At 47.9% G+C, this 22,399-nt stretch overlaps 1 protein-coding gene across 1 annotated transcript in view; it reads left to right on the top strand.

Annotated features, from left to right (window-relative positions):
* The window catches only part of LOC147727885 (neuronal acetylcholine receptor subunit alpha-7-like), a 1,417,517-nt gene that overhangs the window by 952,733 nt on the left and 442,385 nt on the right, over window positions 1–22,399 (top strand). The window contains exon 6 of the mRNA XM_086961831.1: window positions 19,581–19,748. Within this exon, the coding sequence (XP_086817957.1) occupies window positions 19,581–19,748 (168 nt within the window). The remainder of the gene's footprint in view (window positions 1–19,580; window positions 19,749–22,399) is intronic.

The following is a 22,399-nucleotide window of genomic DNA, read 5'->3' as shown; positions in this document are numbered from 1 at the left end:
TTCTTCTGCAATGGTATCATCTCGTGAACCCGACAGTGCAGACAACACCTCCAGTACTCCCTTCCGCTCCGTCGATGTCTCCGCAGTTGAAGGGCCGCCCGACCGGCCCCGGCGACTCCGTATCCTCTTAGATCGCCGTCGCTGTCCCGGCTCCTCCGCTGGCTGAGATGCGGAGGCGAAACCATCTTTCCCAGCTCTATAGAGTTCAAGCCAGTTACAGACATCCTCCGGGGTATCAAAAAATTGAGTCTTGTCATCGACAATGATGCGGAGCTTTGCAGGAAATAGGAGCGAGTATTGGATGCCCTCGCTCCGGAGCTCGCGCTTGACCGCCAAGAATGAAAACCGCCTGCGTTGGGTTTCATAGGTGTAATCCGGGAAGATGTTCACCTGGCTGTTCTCCACCTTGAAGGGGCCATTATGTCTAGCGGCATTGAGGATGAGGTCCCTGTCGCGAAAATGCAGTAGGCGTGCCACCACCGGACGCGGTGCACGGCCCTGTTGTGGTGGCCTTGCTGGGACTCTATGAGCTCGTTCAAGGGTGTAGAAAGAGGATAAGCCCTCCGGGGCCACCGTGTCTCGGAGCCAGGCTTCCAAGTAGGCCACCATGTCGCCATCTTCGATCTTCTCCGGCAGGCCTACCACTCGGATGTTGTTGCGCCTGTTACGGCCTTCCGCATCCTCCGCTCGCTGCTCCAGGGCAGAGATCCGGGATAGGGCATCTTTCATTGTCGCGGCCAAAGATCGCTGCGCCGGCTCTAAGGTTTTCACCGAGCCTTCCACTTCTTTGACCCTGTCCGAAAGCTTGCCGTGATCCGCCCTAAGGAGGCCCAGGCTCGTCGCCACCTAGGCAATGTCCTGCTGAAGGGCCGAGCGTGTGGTCGCAATCGCCTCCAGGACGCGGTCAAACTGTTGCTGCAATGGCGCACCACCAGCGCTTCCCGAGTCTCCATGGTCCTCCTTGTCCGGGGTCTCCGAGTCAGAGGCGGCCGGAGTAGTCCCCTTGGCTCCTCTCGGCTTCCCCATGTCGCGGGAAGCGCACAGTGTGGACTCAGGCAAAGGCGCCACCGAGTGCGGGCGTCGGCTATAACCCTCCCGATTGCTGGCCCTCAGGTTGAGGGCTGGCGATTCTCTTCTCCAGGGCCTGGTGGATCTCCACAGTTTCGGCTCGCGCCACCACCGCGTCGTCGGAGAGCACTGAGGAGGAGGCGGAGACACTCGGCGCCAGGCCGGGCAGGTCCGTCTGGTTAACGAGGACCCGGTGCGAGGGCCACCCACACCACCAGAGACTTTGTGGCGCCAGGGGGTTGTGCCTCCCATGGGATCGGGTCGACCGGGGGGATGCAGCCAAGTGCTGCGTCGGGGGTCGGCACCACCGTCAGGACCTCCAGGCGTCCGTGTGCCGGGGTTCACTATGGTGGGGGCATCCGACCATTCAGGCGCAATCACCAACGCCAAAGTCTCATCAGGCCAAAGTCCAGTTCCTCACTTTCCAGGAAGACAAAAGAGCGGAGGGCACGCTGTAACCAGCGACGTTCCTCCAGTCTAATGGTCCCGTCCGAGGGGACAATGGGGTCCGGGCGCCATGTTGGGTCGCTCTCCTCGGGACCACAAACTTCGATTTTCGGGCGGATCACCACCCGTCCAGGCTGCGCCAGGTGCCTCAGTAGATTCTAGTCGGGCCGAACAACGGTTTGCGGGGGCTAGGGTGCCCCGCGGCCTCCGATTAACAGGATAATCCCGGGCTCAGTCCCGGAGCCGAGCTCTCAGGCGACCATCGCCATCGGCGCCCAAGCCACGCCCCGTACCTCAGATTATCATGACTGAAACTTTGAAACAAAACTCTGGACCCTTCGACATCCTACTCAACGTAGAAGACTGAAGAATCTCCTTGTGGTCAAGGAGTTGCCAACCTGTGCAAGCAGGCACCATCAGCGCATCGAGACTTTCTTTGTCGTTGCTCCCGCTGGAGCTCGAGCAATAGAGACCAACAAGACCCAGACTCTCAGACATCCGGCAGCCCGATCCACAGTCCCAGCAAATCTGAGACCCGTGGAGGCGACACGAGACGTGGGACCGGCCATCTTGAAAAGTCAACAAAGTGCTTCCAGTGCAGCTCCCGAGGCACCCTTGATGCTGTACTTTGGGGTTTGAGAAGCCCCAGCAGCGAGCAGCCTGTGCTCCAAAGATCACCTTTCCACACTCACTGAGTGCTGCGTGGGGCCCTTTTGCACTTTTCCTGCTTGACGCGTTGTCCGGTCACTTGCCGATTGGCTAGTGGCCTCTGAGACAACGAACCTACAATTTTCTACTGCTGGCCTGGTTGCTCCAGACTGGCCCTACCTCCTCTGAAAAGGAGCAACCGATCTGACCTTCCCGGTCCGATCCAGAAGACATCTTTGAGTCCTGCGTGGGTTGCCTTTGCCAAGGCTTGGTGACTCTGATTCGAGAACCGACACTGCAGACAGCAAGAACCTTCATGGGACAACTCGTGTTCACCAGCTGGTCATCCTAGATCCTTCCTGGTCCACGTGGCAGTGGAGACAAACTACGCGACAGCACCTGATCGCAACCCGACAAAGCCTGGTTCCGTCCTGGTTCCATCCTGGTCACTGGCTAGTGACCTAGACTTTGTCCCCTCTGCTTTCAGGTACTCTAAATCTTCAATCCACCCTTGGATCCAACCGGACTCTTCTCTCCTGGCCGCCTGCAGCATCTTTTCCTCCAGGCTCCATAGAACTTCACGAAGAAACCCGACTCACTTTGGCACCTATGCACCCCCTTCCCGTGGGTGAGGTAACAAGGGTAATCCGGTGCCCCTGTAGTGATTTACATCCCTAGTGTCCTAGTTTCAAGTGGCTAAGTTCTAGGGATGGTGCAGTGAGCTAAAAAACGGTGTTGGATCTAGCCCTGATCTCTTGACTGGGTGAGAGCTTTCTGCTTAACTCAGAGACTCTGTCCCTCACCACCCCTTGTTGTAAATAAGTTCTAGTCCAGTCGGAAGTCTCCTAAACCTATCACTATCTGATCTTTACGCACCATTGACTTGTATGGTAATCGCGTTTGCCTATAGGCACTGCACCTGCATCCTGTGGGCCTCCTATGTCCTAACCTTCGTTAGTCCAGTGTAGGTCCAGCGATTCCCAAGGCCCTAGGCTTTACCATTGTTCGTGACGTGGTACTTTTTTTTAATATATGGTTTGAGTGGCCACCTGGCCTATCCATAATTGTGCAGCTTATTGTATGTTATACTAAGTTCTTTGTTTAACGCTTGTGCTTCTGTGCTCATAAAGAGTATAGGGGAATATTCTAGAAATAAATACATATATTTTGTAATATATAACTTGTGTGGTGTCCTTTCATTTGATGTTAAAAGGATTGCATATGGTAAAACAGCTGGCTTCCATGCCCTCTTGAGTTTAGCCTAAGACTGCTTTTGTCCATGCTACCCCTAGGATAGCTGGTCTATTAGGTTGACTTTACAACCAGCATCATAAGGGTCGTTTGGACTGGTGCAAGGTGCTCACTAGAATAGTGATCATCATATACCAGGCCAACTTCTCACAGTGACCAACTCCGAAAAGAGATTTTGTGAGCCAACCTAATAGTACATATGTGGGTTTGCAAAATCATAATCTTTTAGAAAAGCGTAGGTGTGAGGTTTGTGAGCACTTCTTTTGAGTCAATTCTTAGTAGAACTAGCCCTCAGTGTCCAACTCATGTTGGGAATTGTATGAGGCCTCCGTTACACAGACAGAAAAGTATTCTATAAAAGAACATAAGTGAGTTGATCCATTTCTCGAGATTCTTTCACTTATTTTTTCATTAGCCTGATGTATATCTCATGTCGGATATTAACTTTGCTGTGGAAATCAGGCAACAATTAGGACATCAAACAAATAGTTCTTGACATTTGTCAATTCTGCTCTTATTTATGTACCCAAAAATTATAAGCATGGAGCATCAGGCATGTCTCTACTCAGAACTTCAATATTACCTATTGAAGGCCTGCTTTAAAGTTTGATACCGTGGAACAGAACGAAAATGTATGGCTATGTGTTCCCTCATCTAGCCCCAGTCAGTAAGGAATACTATGGTGTGTGTGTGAGTCTTCTCGCTCCTTCATGTCACACATGGACAGAGTATTCCAGAATTTGTAGACATTTATAAAAAATAAATGTGTGTCCCTCCATCAATGATTTGCAAGAAATACCCAAAGCCTCTCGATGGTTGAGCAACCTGACATATGAATGCCACAGGGGTACTGAGAATTAGCGTAAAACATCCCTGTAAAGCCCATGGCCAGGAGGGGTCCTTGTTGCTCGGCAAAGCAATACATCAGATGGGCTTCCTTCTTCGTGCCAGCAAGGTGTTCATGGCTAGGCGGGTCCACACACTCATACAGCCTGATTCATCATTGGGCCGTTTGTGAGTCTGAAAAAGCGATTCATAAGGAATCGCTATTCCAGACTCGCAAAACGGTATTCATGTAGGAATCGCAAAAAAAAATGCGATTCCTACACATTCCTTATTTGCGATTAGCAAATTGCTAATCGCAAATAAGGAAAAACTCCCCATTCATTCCTATGGGCCAAAAGGCCCATAGGAATGAATGGGGAGTATTCCTTATTTGCGATTAGCAATTTGCTAATCGCAAATAAGATAGCGATTTGAAGGGTGCCAGGGGTGTCCAAATGACACCCTGTAGCACCCCTTAAATGCACATTTGAACAGGTGTTGCGCACACACATGTCCAAAGGACATGTGTGTGTAACATGCAAAAGAAAAAAATGCACTAAAGTGCTTTTTACTCTTTTTTCGCAATTTACCACCAAGTCAGACTTGGTGGTAAATTACGACCAAATATTGCGATTTCGCAATTTCTAATTGGTTGATGAATTGCATTTAAGGAATCTCTATTAGAGATTTCTTAAATCCAATTCCTCGCAAATATGCGATTTCGGTAATAGCGATTTTTGCATTTGGGATGATGAATCCCAAATGCAAAAATCGCACTCGCAAAGGGCCAGATTCTCAGAATCTGGCCCTTTGCGAGCGCAATTACCTTTGATGAATCAGGCTGATAGTGTGGTGCTTCGTTACAATGGCCTGGCCAAATACATCAACCACAATATCTTTCCAGCTCTTACTTGTCTTACATGTGCTCCTCCTCTCATTCTCGTGGGATGATAATGACAATCATGGCAACAACTGTCCTTCAGGCCACGTGTACTGGAAGACTTTTTCATGAAATATATTGATTCTTCCTTCGGTTTACACTGTTCCAAGATGATCTACACATGCTCTTAGGAAATCTGACCCGATGACTTACTATAAGTGAATCACTTTACCTGTCTATTTAAGGAGTGGCAGGTCATGGTACCTTCTGTTACATATGCTTTCAGTACCTTTCGGAGGTGTATTCTTCAGCTACAAAAATGCTGATTTTTGTCACTGGGTTTTCTGTTTGTTTCTAGGTTTGCTCTACTAGTAACTTTCTTTTCCTTGCAAAGCAGTCTTAATACCTGGCTACCAGTCAGGTTCCTGACTGATTTGTTTGCCTTATTTATGCCTTTTACTTTTATGTCTTCGAGGTTTTCGCCTCCATTTTTGTAGTCTGTCTTTGGGACTCCTATTTCTTCAAAATGACAGTCGTCGGTGTAATGTGGCAACTTGATCACAGGAAGAATTCGCTCTTTTTTCTTGAAAAGCAAAGAAGTAAGAAGCCTGACCCTTGCATCTAGCACTTAATGCCGACTCCCATCTGGCTATGTGTCTCTTCTCAGCCTCTAGTGAGAAATCTGTTCTGCTTCAACTAGGGGCTTGGAGCCTGAGGCATCTTCTTAGTTTAAACCATTTGGCCAGTTTCTTTAGGCATGACATGATTCCATTCATCAGGGGATGTGATCCCCTCAATGGTGTAGCTGCTGGTTCCCAGGCCCAGTTCTGTAACAGCAAGACTGTATATCGACGACATGGAGGCTTCTTATGTAGGTTCTCCATTATCCACTCTCTGAAAGCGTCCTATTGTAGTAATTTTCTTATGTACATGATTCAATTGCACTGCCTTATCATATCTTGTGAGACTGAGAAAACCAAAGCTTTCTTCAACCTTAGTACCTTAAAAACAATTATTGCCAAATTAGAGGGCAAGTGGATGCAAAATTGAATTCCTCTATGTGTTTATCTAGGTCTGCCTGTTGCCTCAGTTTAACTGGTAAGCATTGTAACAACTAAAAGAGTCTTGGCATGATCTCAATCTTCTTTGAATGTATTCTTCCTTCCAAGGAGAGGTGAAAAAGACTTATTCACCACATGTCTTCATCTAAGGTGTTCTCTAAAGGATATTGTTTGGCTTAACATAGGGTTCTTACTTTATTGGTCACCATTGTCATCTGTTATGTAAATATTTATAGAACTGAGCCCTTTCTTTGGATGTAACCACTCTTTAGTGATTCCTCTGAATCATGTCATGGGTGAATCTAGTAACATTCATTCAGTTTTGCTTACATTCATTTTATAGCCGGTAATGAAACTAAAAGAATTCAGAATAGTCAGTGTCTTGAGTGTGTTAACCTTTGAGTTTATTCATTACAAATAATGTCATCTGCAAACATGGAGAAGTGTTTGTCCGCACCCAAAACGTAAAAACTTTCCATTAATTAGTTCTGATGAATTCTTCTAATGGTCCCATAGGAAGCACAGTGAGGAAGGGTGATGGAGGATTGTGGGTGGCTCTAAAGCCGGATTGAGGTGGCTGGAGGAGACTGGCACCTTCCACATAGGCTGTAAGCTGCTTATTAACCACCTTTTAGCAAGCTTTGACCATGACCGGTAGAAGGGAAATGGGGCAATAGTCCACAGGGACAAATGGATCTAACAATGTTTTTTTTAGAAGCTGCAACATTTTAGCCTGCTTCCAGGTTGTAGGGACATAGGCTTCTTGAAGTGGATTGGCAGCGGTGGTATTGGTGAAGGTATTGGTATTGGTGGCGGTGGTATTGGTGGTCGTGGTATTGGTGGTGGTTGTATTGGTGGCGGTGGTGGTATTGGTGGTGGTGGTGGTGGTGGTACTGGTGGTGGTGTTGGTGGTATTGGTGGTGGTGGAGGTGGTGATATTGATGGTGGTGGTATTGGTGGTTGTTGTATTGGTGGTGGTGGTAGTATTGGTGGTGTGGAGGTACTGGTATTGGTTGTGGTTGTATTGATGGTGATGCTGATATTGGTGGTGGTGGTATTGGTGGTGGTGGTGTTCTTGTTTATGAAACAGGCTTTTAGAAAAACGCATTAGGTGGCTTTTGTACAGATGCCATGGATGACAGGTGTGCTGCTGTCTGCTTCGGCCCATTAGCACAGGAGTATGTGCTAACTGAAATTCACATGACTTAATTCACTAATCATTTAATCCATTTTCCTTGAAGGGGATGTTGAAACAGACACAAGATTATGCCGGGTTAAAGTGATTGAAAGCAGGCGCATGTGTTAAGGGGCTGCAGTTCGGCTTAAAAAACACACAAGTGGTTTCAGCCGAAGCAGTGTACGTCCGGCCTGCAGTAAGAGATATTCAATAAAGTAAATAGTGCTTAACGACAAAATAACAGGTCCTGTGTAACAACTGAAGTAAAAGGGCCAGTCACCATGGAAGGTTACAAATGAAGACAAGGCCATACTAAGGAGGGACTAACAAGCCTATTAACGAAGCCGAAGGCAGCATTTACGAAAGACAATGACACAAGCCAATGAAAAATATGGAAGGAGCGTGGACGTGGCTTCTCTCCCATACTCTACTACAGCAGTCTCGCAGAGCTAAAAGTGCATGTGCGCTGCTGTTAGGCTCGACCTAAAAAGGGGTAACTGCACCAGTTGGGATCTATTACTTAAAAATGAATAGAACGACTGTAATGTAGCTGAGTACAAACCAACCTTTGGAGTAAACGTTGATGAGAAACAGTGTCAAAAGCTTCTGACAGATTTAAAAGGATTAACACTGCTGATTTACCTTAGTCCACTAGTGATATAATAGTATACTGTCCAACACTGCCAGTAAGGTCATTTCTGTACTGTTTTTTGCCCTAAATCCTGTTTCTGAAGGGTCTAATAAATTGCTACTCTTCAAATAGTAGATTAATTGAATAGTGACCAATCTTTCTAGTAATTTGGGCAAATAGGGTGTCATTCGCGGATCGGATTGTCACTAAATTTATGTTGAAAACGAGTAAATCTAATGTGTATCAAGCCTTATAGGTTTGACCCACTGCAGGACCTTCATCTAATTTTCCAGCAATCTGCTTAGACTATCTGATTGTTCTTCAAAATCTACATGAAAATCTCACGTGAGGAGGAAATACCCAAATTTTAATATAAAAGGGGGACAACATTTCGGCCAAATTCACTGCAAACTGAGGATTGTACTGAGGAGGTCTGTATAAAATAGCCCCTCCTAGTTTTGCCCTTTTATTAATTGAAATCTGATTTTTTTTATTTTTGCAATCACAGTCGCCTTTCAGGTCATCATTCACCTAGACATAGTCAAAAATGTATTTGTAAACAACTGCAACACCCCCCCTTTCTTCCCGACTCTGTCATATTTGAATACTTTATACCCAGCTGGCATGGCCACGGACTGATCCGGTATGGTATTGCTTCTTAGATATATGTTGGTAATAAATACGAGATCTGGCTGTGCGCTATTAATGTTGTCCCAAACCTCCATACAGTGTTTGGGAGTTGATCTTGAGTCAAAATATAAATATTTCATCACTAACGCGTCCCTCTTTATCTCTTTCCATACATATGTTTCCTAAAGACCCCCCTTCTGCAGGTTAAAATTATTGAAGCTGGGTTTGCCGCAATCTATAAATGTTTAGATCCAGAGGTCCCCTGTGAGAGTATTATAGCCTATTTTGTGGAGCTCGGCACTGTTATAAAAAATTGTCTTACCATCACCAAAGCCAGAATTAAGAAGGAAAATGTGGGGTGGTTCGATAGCTTGTGTACTAAATCCCTGCGAGAACTTAAGAAGGCACTAGCTGTACACCCCAGAGATAGGGAGGCTATTAAATCCCTTAGACTCACCTATAAAAAGAACCTGATACGTAGGAAGCAAGAGTTAAGGGAACAAGCTTGGGATGCTCTTACTCAAGCCTCAGCATTGCGTGATAGTAGGCTTTTTTGGTCTACTGTCAATAGTCCCTTACTTGCAAAAGAAGATTTTCCTATATTGTCAGCTCAGGTGAGCGAGGCAAATTGGATTGCCCACTTTACTGGGATTTTTAACCCGCCTAGGGAGGACAGTGCCAGTTATCCTACCCCGTTGCCCGGATTGAAGTTACCCCTGGACATCTCACTTCCTGAGGTTGTCACTTCTATTGGTCGGAGTAAAGGGGGAAAGGCTCCTGGACCCGACGGGGTCCCGGTTGACCTGTACAAATCCAACCCGACACTCTGGAGCCCACTTCTAACCCAGGTGTTTAATGCCTCAGTCTTGGAGAGCACACCACCTACCTGGAGTGAATCTATAATTTTACCCATCTACAAGAAGGGAGATAGAGGAGAGGCCAAGAACTACCGCCCTATCTCCCTTCTTGATTCCTCCCTTAAAATCATGAGTAGGGTTCTTTTGATGCGGTTGGAGGAATGGACAGAGGAAAACAAAATCCTAGCGGAATCCCAATATGGCTTTCGCAAAGGATTGGGGACAATGGAGCAGTGCATTAATCTTGACCTCCTTATCGGAAAGTATACGAAGGCGAAACCGGGTTCTCTATTTCTCTGTTTCGCTGATCTTTCGAGTGCCTTTGATCTAGTGGACCATAACCTGTTATGGTCCACTTTATTGGGTATGGGTGCCCCCCCAGCAATAATACATTTCCTGGCCAGACTTTATATTAATTTATCAGCCCAGATTCGTTTTGGCCAGGCAGGTGAATGCACAGAGAAAATGAAGGTCAAGTCTGGTATTCGACAAGGCTGTGTGTTGGCCCCCCTGCTCTTTTCCCTCTTTATAAATTCTATAGAGTCTGAATTGAAGCTGGTAGAGGCTGACTCCCCCCAGGTTGGTGGCAATGCCGTGCCTGTCTTGCTATATGCCGACGACACGGTATTACTCTCGCGCACTCCAAATGGGCTTCAAAAATTAATGAATTATTTTTATGACTTTATCAAGGAGAGAAAATTGAAAATTAATAACTCTAAGACGTATATCATGGCTTGTGGTAAACGTATGAAACTCTTAAAGCGGTTCCATTTTAATAATCATAAAATAGAGGTGGTGGATAGATTTTGCTACCTTGGCGTGACTTTTAATAACAAAGGGACTTGGGCACATGAGCTCTCAAATGTAAACGCTAGGATGGCTAAAAGCTCCTCCGGAGTTTTTCGCTTTGCCTCTAAGCTTGGTAGCCGCCGCATACCGGATATGCTTGATATCTACAGGCATAGGTGCGTATCTATTGCTCTATATGGATCTGGTATTTGGGGCTACTGTCCGCACAGGGAACTTCAAGTCACCGAGAATGGGTTCCTTAAAAGACTCCTCTGTTTACCTCCCTCGGCTTCCAATGAACTGTGTCATAGCGAGGTGAGTTTGTATCACCTAACAGACCTAGTGGGATTGAGACCTTTAATGGTCTGGAGGTCAATTTGGGTTAAAGATGAGACTGATTTTACCAGGCAGATCATTTCGGATTGTCTTAAAATGAGCAAAGCTGGCAATATCTCCTGGTTAAGTTATGTTTCATCTTCCTACAGTAATGTCTTTAACCTTGACATTGTTAATGATCCCCATAGTGCTGCTACTCTTTCCAAAAAGGAACTTAAAAATGTCTTTATTGGGACCAACTCTAACCTACGCAGGGTGAAATGTAGCACCATGTCAACCTATGCATTCTATCATTCTAACTTGTTGGAGGACAAGGGCATGCCTATGTACCTTAAATTTATTACCAAGCAATCGCATTTGTTTGTTCTTACGAGGCTAAGACTTGGTATTGTACATAATCTAGTGGCCTTCCCAGAGATGAAACTTCATAGTCAATCCCCCTGCCCCTGTGATGGCCAGTCTAGGCAAAGCACCTTGCACTTTATGCTCATTTGCCCTCTTTACCTGCACCTTCGCCGTCATTATCTTAGACCCGTTTTTAGAAAACACTCTGTGTATACTACAGCCCAAGCCCTGAAATTGTTATTTGCACTTGACTCTGTTGATATTTGTTTTTTTACTGCCACCTTTCTACTCAAAGCTGTTTCGCATAGGAAAAGTTTGGTGTTTTAATAACTTTTTTAAACCCCAATACTAATGAGTTCTTTTGTCGTTTCTAATATAATGTGTATTTTGTGTATCTTTTACTGTATGCTTTTGTGATTGTTTTTAATAATCGAATAAAGCTTTGAAATTGAATTGACCCCCCTTCTGTTTCCTGAAGACTCCCCTTCATTCGTGACTCCTTGAGGTAATGGTGCTTTCTTGAGCTCTTTTCCCATTATATCTAGTTTACATTTGGTCATACTAGTACACTATGCATCAGAAAGGTCCATATACCTTTTCTGGCATACCCTCACAAGAGCTAGCAGTCAGATTGTTGTTTGTTCCCATTGTGCACAGGCCCTCATGACAGTATGAGGACTGACCCCCCTTTCCCTATAGTAAAAGGGGCAGGGGTCCTGGTGACTGGCGACAGTCGGCATGGAGGGAGGCAGATGGGCTCGCCTTTGCTGCACTGGTGGCACACCCACCTGAGTTTAAATCACTCAAAGTAGTCAAAAGCTGCGCTGTGAACCCTCCCTTCTAGGGGGAACATCCATTACGACACGGTCTTTACACCGCACTACCATTACAACGCTGCTTTTACAACGCAAGCCGTTACCACGACTTGCGCTGGAGGACGCTCTAGGTTAAGGAATAGTAGATTTACTATTCCAACACCATCCCTAGTAAATTATACTATTCCCAAATCCAGCACCCTACAGCGCAAGTCGTGGTGCTCATTTCTGGAGATAGAAAAGGTATATCTACAGTCACAGAGTTTCAGGTTTCCCATCAAGGGTGACATCTGTAGGGGAAAGACCGTGTTGTAAACCTGCGAAGGTTTCAGCAACCGTGGACAACTTTGTGAAAAGGAGTTTCTTTGATTGCTGTTGAATTAGAGATAGATGGGGAAGGTCTACAGTTGTAGATTTGGTGACATTGATCTTCAGAGACAAAGACGTTGGATGATTTATGTTCATTCTGGGAAGAGGCAGTGGAGGTATGATGTTAGAATACGGTTTCTTCTGCTGCATGCTGGGATTGCTTTTGCTGGTCTGGTGGAGGAATGCAGTTTGTTGCTAGTTGGGGATTACTTAGGTGTCAGTTGCTGCGTGACATGATCACCGAGACCTGACGACCAAAAAGCTGCCTTTTGAGAGCAAGATGGGTGAGGAGTGTGACCCAGTGAGAGTTCATGTATGAGGGGCGAATTATGGAAGGGGTAAGCGCTATTGTGTAACAACCAGGGAAATGCAGTTGTGTATGTAGTAGTGGAGGAGAGCTGGTCTATCTGTGGCTCCGAATGGGGGTCACTTTTCAGCATTATCTCTAGTGGCGGCGGGCATGGCTCACGGGTGGGCGGGTGGGTGCAGGGGTCGCGAGGGGGACGCAGGGGGGTGTCATGTAGGGCTCTGACTACAGGAACAGGAAGCAGGCAGCAAGGCTCCTTCCCTAAGCCAATCACAATACTGCAATGCAGCATTCTTATTGGTCTGAGCGCCATGACATGACGCTCAGCCAGGGGCTGGAGGGGTGGGCATATTTTCCATGCCGCTGTAATGTAGCCTGCTTGGATAACAGGGAAGTGCGCATGACTGGTTTGGGCGGCCTGAGAGGGCCGACCAAACAGTCATTGCATACTTACCGTGAATAGAGCAGCCCCCCCTACCCGCCCGCCCGCAAAGCAGAAGAACATGTCACGAAGCATAAAATGATAATAACTTACAGTTATTATCATTTATGTTTCTCTTCTTCACACTGCTTAAAAGCAATGGAGCAACGCTCCTCCGCCACAGCGGAGGAGCCTCCCCTGATCGTCTCATTGAAGGACTCCTGGCTGCTGCAGCCTGCTAAAGTCTCAGAGAATTGGTTCTGCTACAGTGCAGCTGGTACAGAAAAAAATCAGACTGGCCACCTTATCCAGACTCATAACAAGGATATTGTTATATCTTAGCAAAAAGGAAGAGCACTTTATATCATTACTACCAGTTAATTCACCCAATGGACGTACTGTGGGCGGATCAACAATGTTAAACGCACCCACAACAATCAACCTACATATATACAGCTGGCTCTGGCCAGTACTAAAAACACATCATCTTTGTGGCTATTTAAATAATAAATTGTACCCCCGAAGTTTGTCTTACTTAGAAATTATAAATAGTGGATGGTGTAACGGCAAATAAAGTGCACAGACACTGTTATAGAAGTGGCTGTACAACATCGCCTAAGAGAGTCCTGGTGGTACCAGGAACAGTTGATTCACTACTCCAGTACAATTACACCAAAACGCTGGCATATTCCTGTGCATGAATACTTAGGAAAGGTCATATCCTACATATCACGCAATATCTACCTCCTTGGCAACACCCTAACTCGTCGTTAAATTACTCTGACAGTAAAAAAATATATAATTAAAAAAACAATAATTCATCACCAAAACTACTAATGCCATGTACAGCACCAAAAATAAAATATTAACCTCATTTAAAGTGAATACTTCCAAACAATTCGATGAAAAACACTGCCCGTCCAAAAGCTTATTCTGCCTCAAAACCGTAAAATTTGAACCCCTAAAACAAAAATAAATGTTATTACACACTACACAACAAAACCCCAAATGCAACCCACAACCATATAAAATGAACATGAACTGCAAATAAACAACAAGTTATGCAAACAAAAATACACTAATTACCAAAATACCAAAAAGGATTGCCATACTTCACTTTGTAGCTCAATACGATTAAACTAAAAAAAGTATATACTCCTATAGAGAGAGAAACTTTGTTTATTTAGACCATGGTCTTTTAAACAGTACAAAACAAAACACGATCAGGAGCCAAATAGTACGAACAGTCTAAATTCTACTACATCGTAAATAATTAAAATTCGATACATGTTAAAAAAAAAAAAAGGTGGCACCCTCAAAGACACACTATTCATTGAACCCAAATTTTACAGAAATCTCTAGGTTCCTCAAAGAATAAAAAGAAAAAGACACATTTACAGAAGACCTGAAAACACTTAAGATCAATGCCCCTCCTTCAGTATCTCCCTTCCAAATTCTTTTATGGCCTTCAGGAATTTTCCCAATCCTATTGCAATTTCTAGAGCGGGCATATCCGTAAGTAAACAAATCGCTTGGGCACGCAAAGTTATCTTATGTGATAAAAATATAGGACGTAAAAACTGTTTCCGTATGTTTTTTTGTTGTTTTTTTTATACTCCCATATAATATTTTGACTTTCACATTTTTTGTAAGAACAATATTTTGCTCATAATATTTGGAACTTGATATTGTTGTCATGCAGCCTGAAGAAGTGGCCATTTTGTGGTTTGCTGCAAATGGTTACAAGAGCATGGATAGAGGTCTGCAAAGGACAGCAACATCCTGTATGTGTACTCCCTGATTGCTGAAATTTATCAACAAGCATTCCGAACCTCAAAGATACAGTGATTACCTAAAATAACTTTTTTTTTAAATCCTAGAATTCAGGGAATGGCATAACGAGGAGCTTGCAACAAACAGTCTAGGGGTTGTTGTATGCTTCCCCAATGCCAGCAGCTACTATTCACAATGAGCACACTGTTCCTCTGGGAATACCTGCAAATCTGTTACCACCTCCTTTTAGGTATTGCTAACTAGTTAATGGTTTGTGACTGCCTCCTGCTCACCGCTGATCCTGGTGCCGCTGCCTTCAATTCCCTGCAGGTGACCCAGCCGCCGCTGAGCCGCCCGCCAGCCCGCACACGATTTTCCCGCCGCTGCCTCCCAGCGGCCCCGCCCCCCCGCCAGCCGATTGGCTCCCACGCTCCCTCCACCCAGCGGACCCTCCCTCCCGGCTCCCTTCTTAAGGGGACCCTGCCACCATCTCGGGATCGACCACTGCGCCTTCCTAGGCTTGGTCGCCCCCACGCTCCTCCTGCCTCCTGCTCACCGCTGATCCGGGTGCCGCTGCCTTCAATTCCCTGCAGGCGACCCAGCCACCGCTGAGCCGCCCGCCAGCCCGCACACGATTTTCCGGCCGCTGCCTCCCTGCGGCCCCGCCCCCCTGCCAGCCGATTGGCTCCCACGCTCCCGCCACCCAGCAGACCCTCCCTCCCGGCTCCCTTCTTATGACACCCCCATGCACGCGCAGCGTTGACGCGCAGTGGGCGCACCAATTGTGTGCCGAAGGCGCGCCAAAGGTAAGCCCGTCTGCGCCCGTCCACGCCTGGACTGCACCCAGCGCCAGAACCCCTGGCCCCCGAAGATGCCAGCCCACCCGCCGGACTTACGCCGCCGCCACCCTCAACGCACTCAACACCGGCCGAACCCCCGGCTGCTACCGAGCCACCCCAGACGCACCCACGGACCCTTCACCTGCCAGTCCTGCAAGTTCTCCGGCATCCGGACCTGCACCGCACCCACCAAGCTGACCCCCAGCAGCAACCACCTCAAGTGCATCCTGCTCAACACCCGCTAAGTCCACAGACACGCCGTGGAGCTCTGGAACCTCCTCGACTCGACATCTCCAGACGTCGCCTTCCTCACGGAAACATGGATGAACGCCTCCCCAGCGCCCGACATCGCCATCGCCATCCCGGACGGATACAAGATCACCCGGAGGGACTGCGTCAACCAGATGGGAGGAGGCATCGCCATCGTCCACAAGAACACCATCCGCATCACGACCAACACCGACGACACCCTCACAGCCACCGAACACCTGCACTTCCAGATCCACACCGACCCCAAGACCACCCTCAGAGCGCACCCTCATCTACAGACCCCCGGGACCATGCACACAATTCAGCGAAGACATCGCCGACTTCATCAGCCCGCACGCCCTCCCCTCTGCTGACTACATCCTCCTCGAGGACCTCAACTTCCACCTGGAGAACAACAACGACCGCAACACCACCACCCTGCTGGACAACCTCGCCAACCTCGGACTCAAGCAGTTGGTGACCACCCCCACCCACTACGCCGGCCACATGCTTTACCCCGTCTTCTCCTCCAGCAAGGACATCTCCTTCAGCCACGCCATCAGACTCCACTGGACGGGCCACAGCTGCGTCCACTTCAGCTTCAGAAGGAACAGGATCCACCACCACCACCACCAGCAACAGGATCCATGCAGAAGCTGGAACAAGATCACAGCCGACCAGCTCGCCGCATCCCTGAGCCAGAACCCTCCCGCCAGCTCAGCGAACCCCAACCAAGCCGCCAACAACCTCACGAGGTGGATCAGCAACTGCGCAGACGACCTCGCCCCACTGAGGACCCCTCCCAGCAGACCCGGCTGCAAGAAAGCACCCTGGTTCACAGACGAACTCAAGAGCTCCAAGAAGAACTTCTGAGCCCTCGAGAAAGCCTGGTGCAGAGACCCGACACCAGACAACATGACCACCCTCAAGCTCGCCACTCGAAAACACCACCAACTGATCCACACCACCAAGAAAACAGCATTCAAGGAACGACTGGACAACAACGCCCACAACAGTAAGGAACTCTTCAACATCGTCAAAGAGCTCTCCAACCCCAGCGCCGGAAACAACGACATCACCCCATCGCAAGACCTCTGCAACTCACTCGCCTCGTACTTCCACAGCAAGATCGCAGACTTACACAACAGCTTCAGCACACAGCCGATGCACCCTACGACCGCACCAGCGCCCCCCACCACCACCCTCCGCGCCTGGACCCCGATCAACACCGAAGAGACCATACGCATGATGAACTCCATCCACTCCGGATCTCCAACGACCCCTGCCCTCACCACGTCTTCAACAAGGCTGACTCCGCCATCGCACCCCATCTCCGGGACATCATCAACGCCTCCTTCGACACCGCAACCTTCCCGGAGAGCTGGAAGCATGCCGAACTCAGCGCCCTCCTGAAGAAACCATCAGCCTACTCCACCGACCTCAAAAACTACCGCCCCATCTCGCTCCTCCCGTTCCCTGCCAAAGTCATCGAGAAGACCGTCAACAGACAGCTGGCCGCCTTCCTCGAGACGAATGGATCCCTCGACCTCTTGCAGTCCGGCTTCCGGGTCAACCACAGTACCGCGACCGCCCTCATCGCAGCCACTGCCGACATCCGAGCCCTGCTCGACAACGGTGAAACAGCGGCCCTCATCCTCCTGGACCTCTCCGCGGCGTTCAACACTGTCTGCCACCGCACCCTAGTGCAGCGCCTCAGCAACGTCGGAATCCAAGAGAAGGCACTGGAATGAATCGTCTCCTTCCTCGCCGGAAGGACACAGAGAGTCCACCTCCCCCCGTTCAGATCAGAAGCCACCGAAGTCATCTGCGGCGTACCACAAGGGTCATCACTCAGCCCCACCCTCTTCAACATCTACATGAGCCCCCTTGCGGCCATCGCACGCCAACACAACCTCAACATCATCTCCTACGCCGGTGACACCCAGCTGATCCTCTCCCTCACCAACGACCCCGCCATCGCCAGAACCAACCTACGCGAAGGGATGAAAGACGTAGCCGAGTGGATGATGAACAGCCGCCTGAAACTGAACTCAGATAAGACGGAAGTCCTCATCCTGGGATCGTCGCCATCCGCCTGGGACGACTCCTGGTGGCCCCCTGCCCTGGGCAGCGCACCCAAACCAACGGACCACGCACGCAAACTGGGCTTCATCCTGGACTCCTCCCTCTCCATGACCAGACAAGTCAAAGCCGTCTCCTCGTCATGCTTCAACATCCTACGCATGATACGGAAGATCTTCTGGTGGATCCCCACCAAAACCAGGAAGACGGTCACCCAGGCCCTAGTCACAGCCGACTGGACTACGGCAACGCCCTCTACGCCGGAACCACTGCAAAACTCCAGAAAAGACTCCAGCGGATTCAGAACGCCTCAGCATGACTCATCCTGGACATCCCCCGACACAGCCACATCTCCGCACACCTAAGAAACCTGCACTGGCTCCCCGTCAACAAGAGAATCACGTTCCGACTCCTCACCCATGCACACAAAGCTCTCCACAACCAAGGCCCAAGATACCTCAACGACCACCTTAACTTCTACACTCCCACCCGCCAGCTTCGATCGACCAGCCACGCCCTCGCCGCTGTCCCCCGCATCCGAAGAGCCACAACGGGAGGAAGATCCTTCTCCTACCTGGCTGCCAAGACGTGGAACTCCCTCCCCACCCACCTCCGCCTGACCCAAGACCACCTCGCCTTCAGGAAGCAACTCAAGACCTGGCTGTTCAAGCAGTAGCGGGGCCCCCATCCCCAAGCACCTTGAGACCCTCCGGGTGAGTAGCGCGCTATACAAATGCTTTGATTGATTTATTGATGATGCATGACAAAATAGCTCACGAAGTAGAGAGATTGCTGATCATATGCTGGCTTTTTGTTTCTGTGGCCTGCAAGTCAGACAGACTTTTCTGACTTGCAGTGGCTCTTTAGATCACTGCAATACAATGTATTCCAGCAAGGCTGATTTTGCAAGGTCATATTTTCGACCACAAGAGACGTTCATACATCAGGCCCAAGTCACACGTCCTTATTTTTAAGGCTTTTCTTTTGTGGCGGGATTCCAATATTGATTTAAAGCAACTAATCTTCACCTGTCATCCAGGGACCCTTGAGGATCTGCGATGCCTACTCAGGGGGGTCTATGACTGCGTAGAAAATGAAATGATAATAACAGATTAGTAAAGTACATATAAATGAAAGAACAAAAATGTAAAATTGAACAATTCAATAACGTTCTGTAATTGTGAAGAAATTAGAGGCTACAAATGAAGTTGGTATCCAGAGATTGATTGGTTGAAGCAATACATGAACATCATACAGAGTATGGTATGATCGATGGGTGAGCTCAATGGAATTATAAAAGGTTCAACCTTCCCATGACAATTTAAATGTGTTTTTTTAAAATATTTGTTTGTGAATTAAATAAAATATTAGTTTGTGAATTAAATTAAAATATGCCATTAGTTGTGTATTTGTTTGATGTAAGTTTGTTTCTGCATTTTTGGCCATTGTTTTGAGGTTTAAATCATTGAAATTGCTTAGGTCCATGTCTCAGGCTTCCGGTAATGACTCAGTGGGGTCCTCAGATTCCAAAATCGATTCAGTGTAGGTCTCCGAAATCCAGTTACAATTAAGTGGGAGTCCATCAAAGTAAAAAAGTCAAGAACCTCTGATTTAGAGCTTTTAAATGTTAATAGCTATTACCTACAACAACCGTGAAAATATTAGATGCATCACCCATAAGATCAGCACTGCCATGCTTAGAGAAATAAAGACAATGTTAAGTAATATTGTCCCCTAGCGCTTTCTCACTAATGTCCATACTTCACTCGTATTTTTCCAGGTATTTTGAAGAGCACTTGTTATATTGATGTCCGCTGGTTTCCGTTCGATGTTCAAAAATGTAATTTAAAGTTTGGCTCATGGACCTACAATGGCTGGCATATAGATTTGCAGATGCTCGAAGCTGATACATCGAGTTACATATCTAATGGCGAATGGGATTTAGTGGGTAAGTACTTATGTCAGGTTTGTTTTTATTACAGTTATCTTTCTCCCTGTGCAAGACATGTGAATGATATTAGCTAACAGGAAGATTTCATTAGACATCACAGGATTGGGACGGCTTAAGTGCCAGTGTGGAAAATATATAATAGTTCCGAAAAATATATAGTCATGTTTTACTCATTTTTTTTATTTGAATATGTTTATTGCATTTTTGTCGTTACATAACATTACACAATTGAAAATATCAGTGATTAATCGTGTCGTAGTACATAAAATACGTCTCAGGCCGCTTCGGTTGTCCATTTACATACAGGAGTCTGATCGTAAGGATCAGCTTAAAAAGCAGTTTAGTTAAAACAGCGTGCCAACATAATTATCCAAAGACATATCAAAGAGAGAATATTGGTCAACATTAGTGATGATAATGCAAGTGTTGTTTCCCAATAGCACATCAGGGATTTGTTCCAACCGGTTTACAGAGTACGCCGTGGCAGTAAATCGGGGTGAGTTGTGTACATCAGCAATATAACATATATCCAAAGCTTTGTTACCAAAAAAAAAAGGAACCAACAAATGTAAAGAACAATCAAAAAAGTGCAAAAACAAGATACTAGGTGGTGTTCAGCAGCGGGTACGTGTAAATGTATGGTGCTCTCAGGGCAGGCGGGGGGGGGGGGGGACAGGCACGCTTTGTGTCACAACAGTGATGAAGATCTAACCACAAGATCTGCCAAGTGCGCAGCGGGGGGGGGCTCCGGAGGACAAGGGGGGATACAAAAAAGATGTCCAGCTGGAACCTCACGAAGAGAGGCATCAATGTCTACACAATGCCACTCCGCAAGCACTCCTGGTGGTAAGTCGTCAAGGTGCTATCCCAGTCCTGCGCTATGGGATACTTTCGGAGCCCCGCCATCTCCTCGCTGTGGAGCGCTACGCTTTCCGCCCTTGCCCAGTTATCGAACAAATTACGCCAGTGTATCGCTTGGGGGGGGTGCACTGTTCTTCCAACGCTTGGTCATGAGGCGCTTTGCGGTTATCAACCCCAGATCCCAAAACCTCTCCTGAACTTTCGTCTGTTTCTTTCTTACGAATAAGCCCAGCAGGCAGGCTTCCCATGTTTGCGGCAGGCTGCCTCCCGTCGCTTTTGCTAAGGTGCTCGACACTGTGGTCCAGTAGGTGTGTAGGGAAGGGCATGCCCAGAGTACATGCAGGAGTTGTGCATCTACAAGGCCGCATCTGGGGCACGCAGATGTATTAAGCCCGAAGTAACTATTGAGCTTATCTGGAGACAGGTAGGCGCAGTGCACAACATAATATTGTATAATCTTGAAGGGTGCATTTCGCGGTATGTGTAGTGTTCCAGCTAGTATCCGCGCCCATTCCCCGTCAGTCCAGTCCCAGCCTCTATTGGCTGTCCATGTGTCACGCAGTCACTATGCCGAGAATTGCGTATGCATGTGTAGCGCCTCGGCGAGCTAATGTACTATGTGGGAGCCATTCCCCATCACATGCAAATATTGGATTAGCAGATGTGTTGGGAGCTCTTCCATCAACGCACCCCAGGCTCGTGTCAATTTATGCAGAAGTGTCGCATGTGTCAGGAATTGCCCAGTTGGCAGGCCTGTGCTATCCGTTAGTGTCGCAAAAGGAAGAAGTGCACCATCCTCAAATAGGTCGCCCAAACTTTCCAGATCAACTGCTGTCCAGCTGCTCAACGCAGGCGCCGTAAGCACTCCCCCTTCCCAGGGTGTACCTAGTAATGGCAGGTTAGGTGCGTATGGTGTGGTAGCGCTTGAGAGTTTCAGACATCTCACATAGCACTTTCTTGCCACCGCAAGTTGCAGTTGTTCGGGACAGCGGGCCTTGGATAAGGGGTGAAACAGCGCGTGTACTTGTGGGGCCGTCATGACCGCATCATCCGAGGCAGTATCTCCCAGATTCTTCCCACACAGCCAGTAGGTGACCCATTGCAGCTGCGCTGCCAGATAATAAAGCTCGTGGTTAGGGACCAGCTCGCAGAAAATACGAGTAGGGACATACACCGGTAGGTTTGCATAAAAGTACAGTAACCGAGGTAGAGCAACCATCTTTGCTAGGGTGATGCGGCTGGGGACATTCAACGGGAGGGAGGTCCAAAAGGACACTTGAGCTGTCAGTGACAAGATTGTTCTCGGGAGGTTACTTTCCAACAGATCAGCGGATTCACGGTAAGCTTGAATTCCAAGATATCTAAATACCGATGGATTCCATAGGAGTCGTTCACCCATTACCGTAATGTCGCACTCCCGGGTGTCCGCGGCAAAAGAGTACACCCCTGATTTCGCCCAGTTAAAGACGAAGTCCGGACACGTCCCCAAAGTCGCTAAATATGGCAGTGAGCGCGCACGGGAAACGGGTCAGATCCCTAACGTAGATCAGTAGGTCGTCAGCGTACAGTGACACTGAGTGTATCCCATCAGCCAGGGGGATGCCCCACTTTGCCCCGGAAGCACGCAATCGCGGCGCCAAGGGTTCCATCATTAGCGCAAAAATCAGAAGGGAGAGGGGGCAACCCTGCCTGGTGCCTCTTCGAACCCGGACCTGGTCAGAGAATAGTCTGCCCGTACGTACACGCACCACAGGGTCAGTATAAAGGAGTTCCACCATCCGGAGGTA

Source organism: Lissotriton vulgaris, chromosome 3_1, assembly GCF_964263255.1.
Source record: "Lissotriton vulgaris chromosome 3_1, aLisVul1.2, whole genome shotgun sequence".
Lineage (NCBI taxonomy): Eukaryota > Metazoa > Chordata > Amphibia > Caudata > Salamandridae > Lissotriton > Lissotriton vulgaris.
This window is presented reverse-complemented; position numbering and strand designations above follow the sequence as displayed.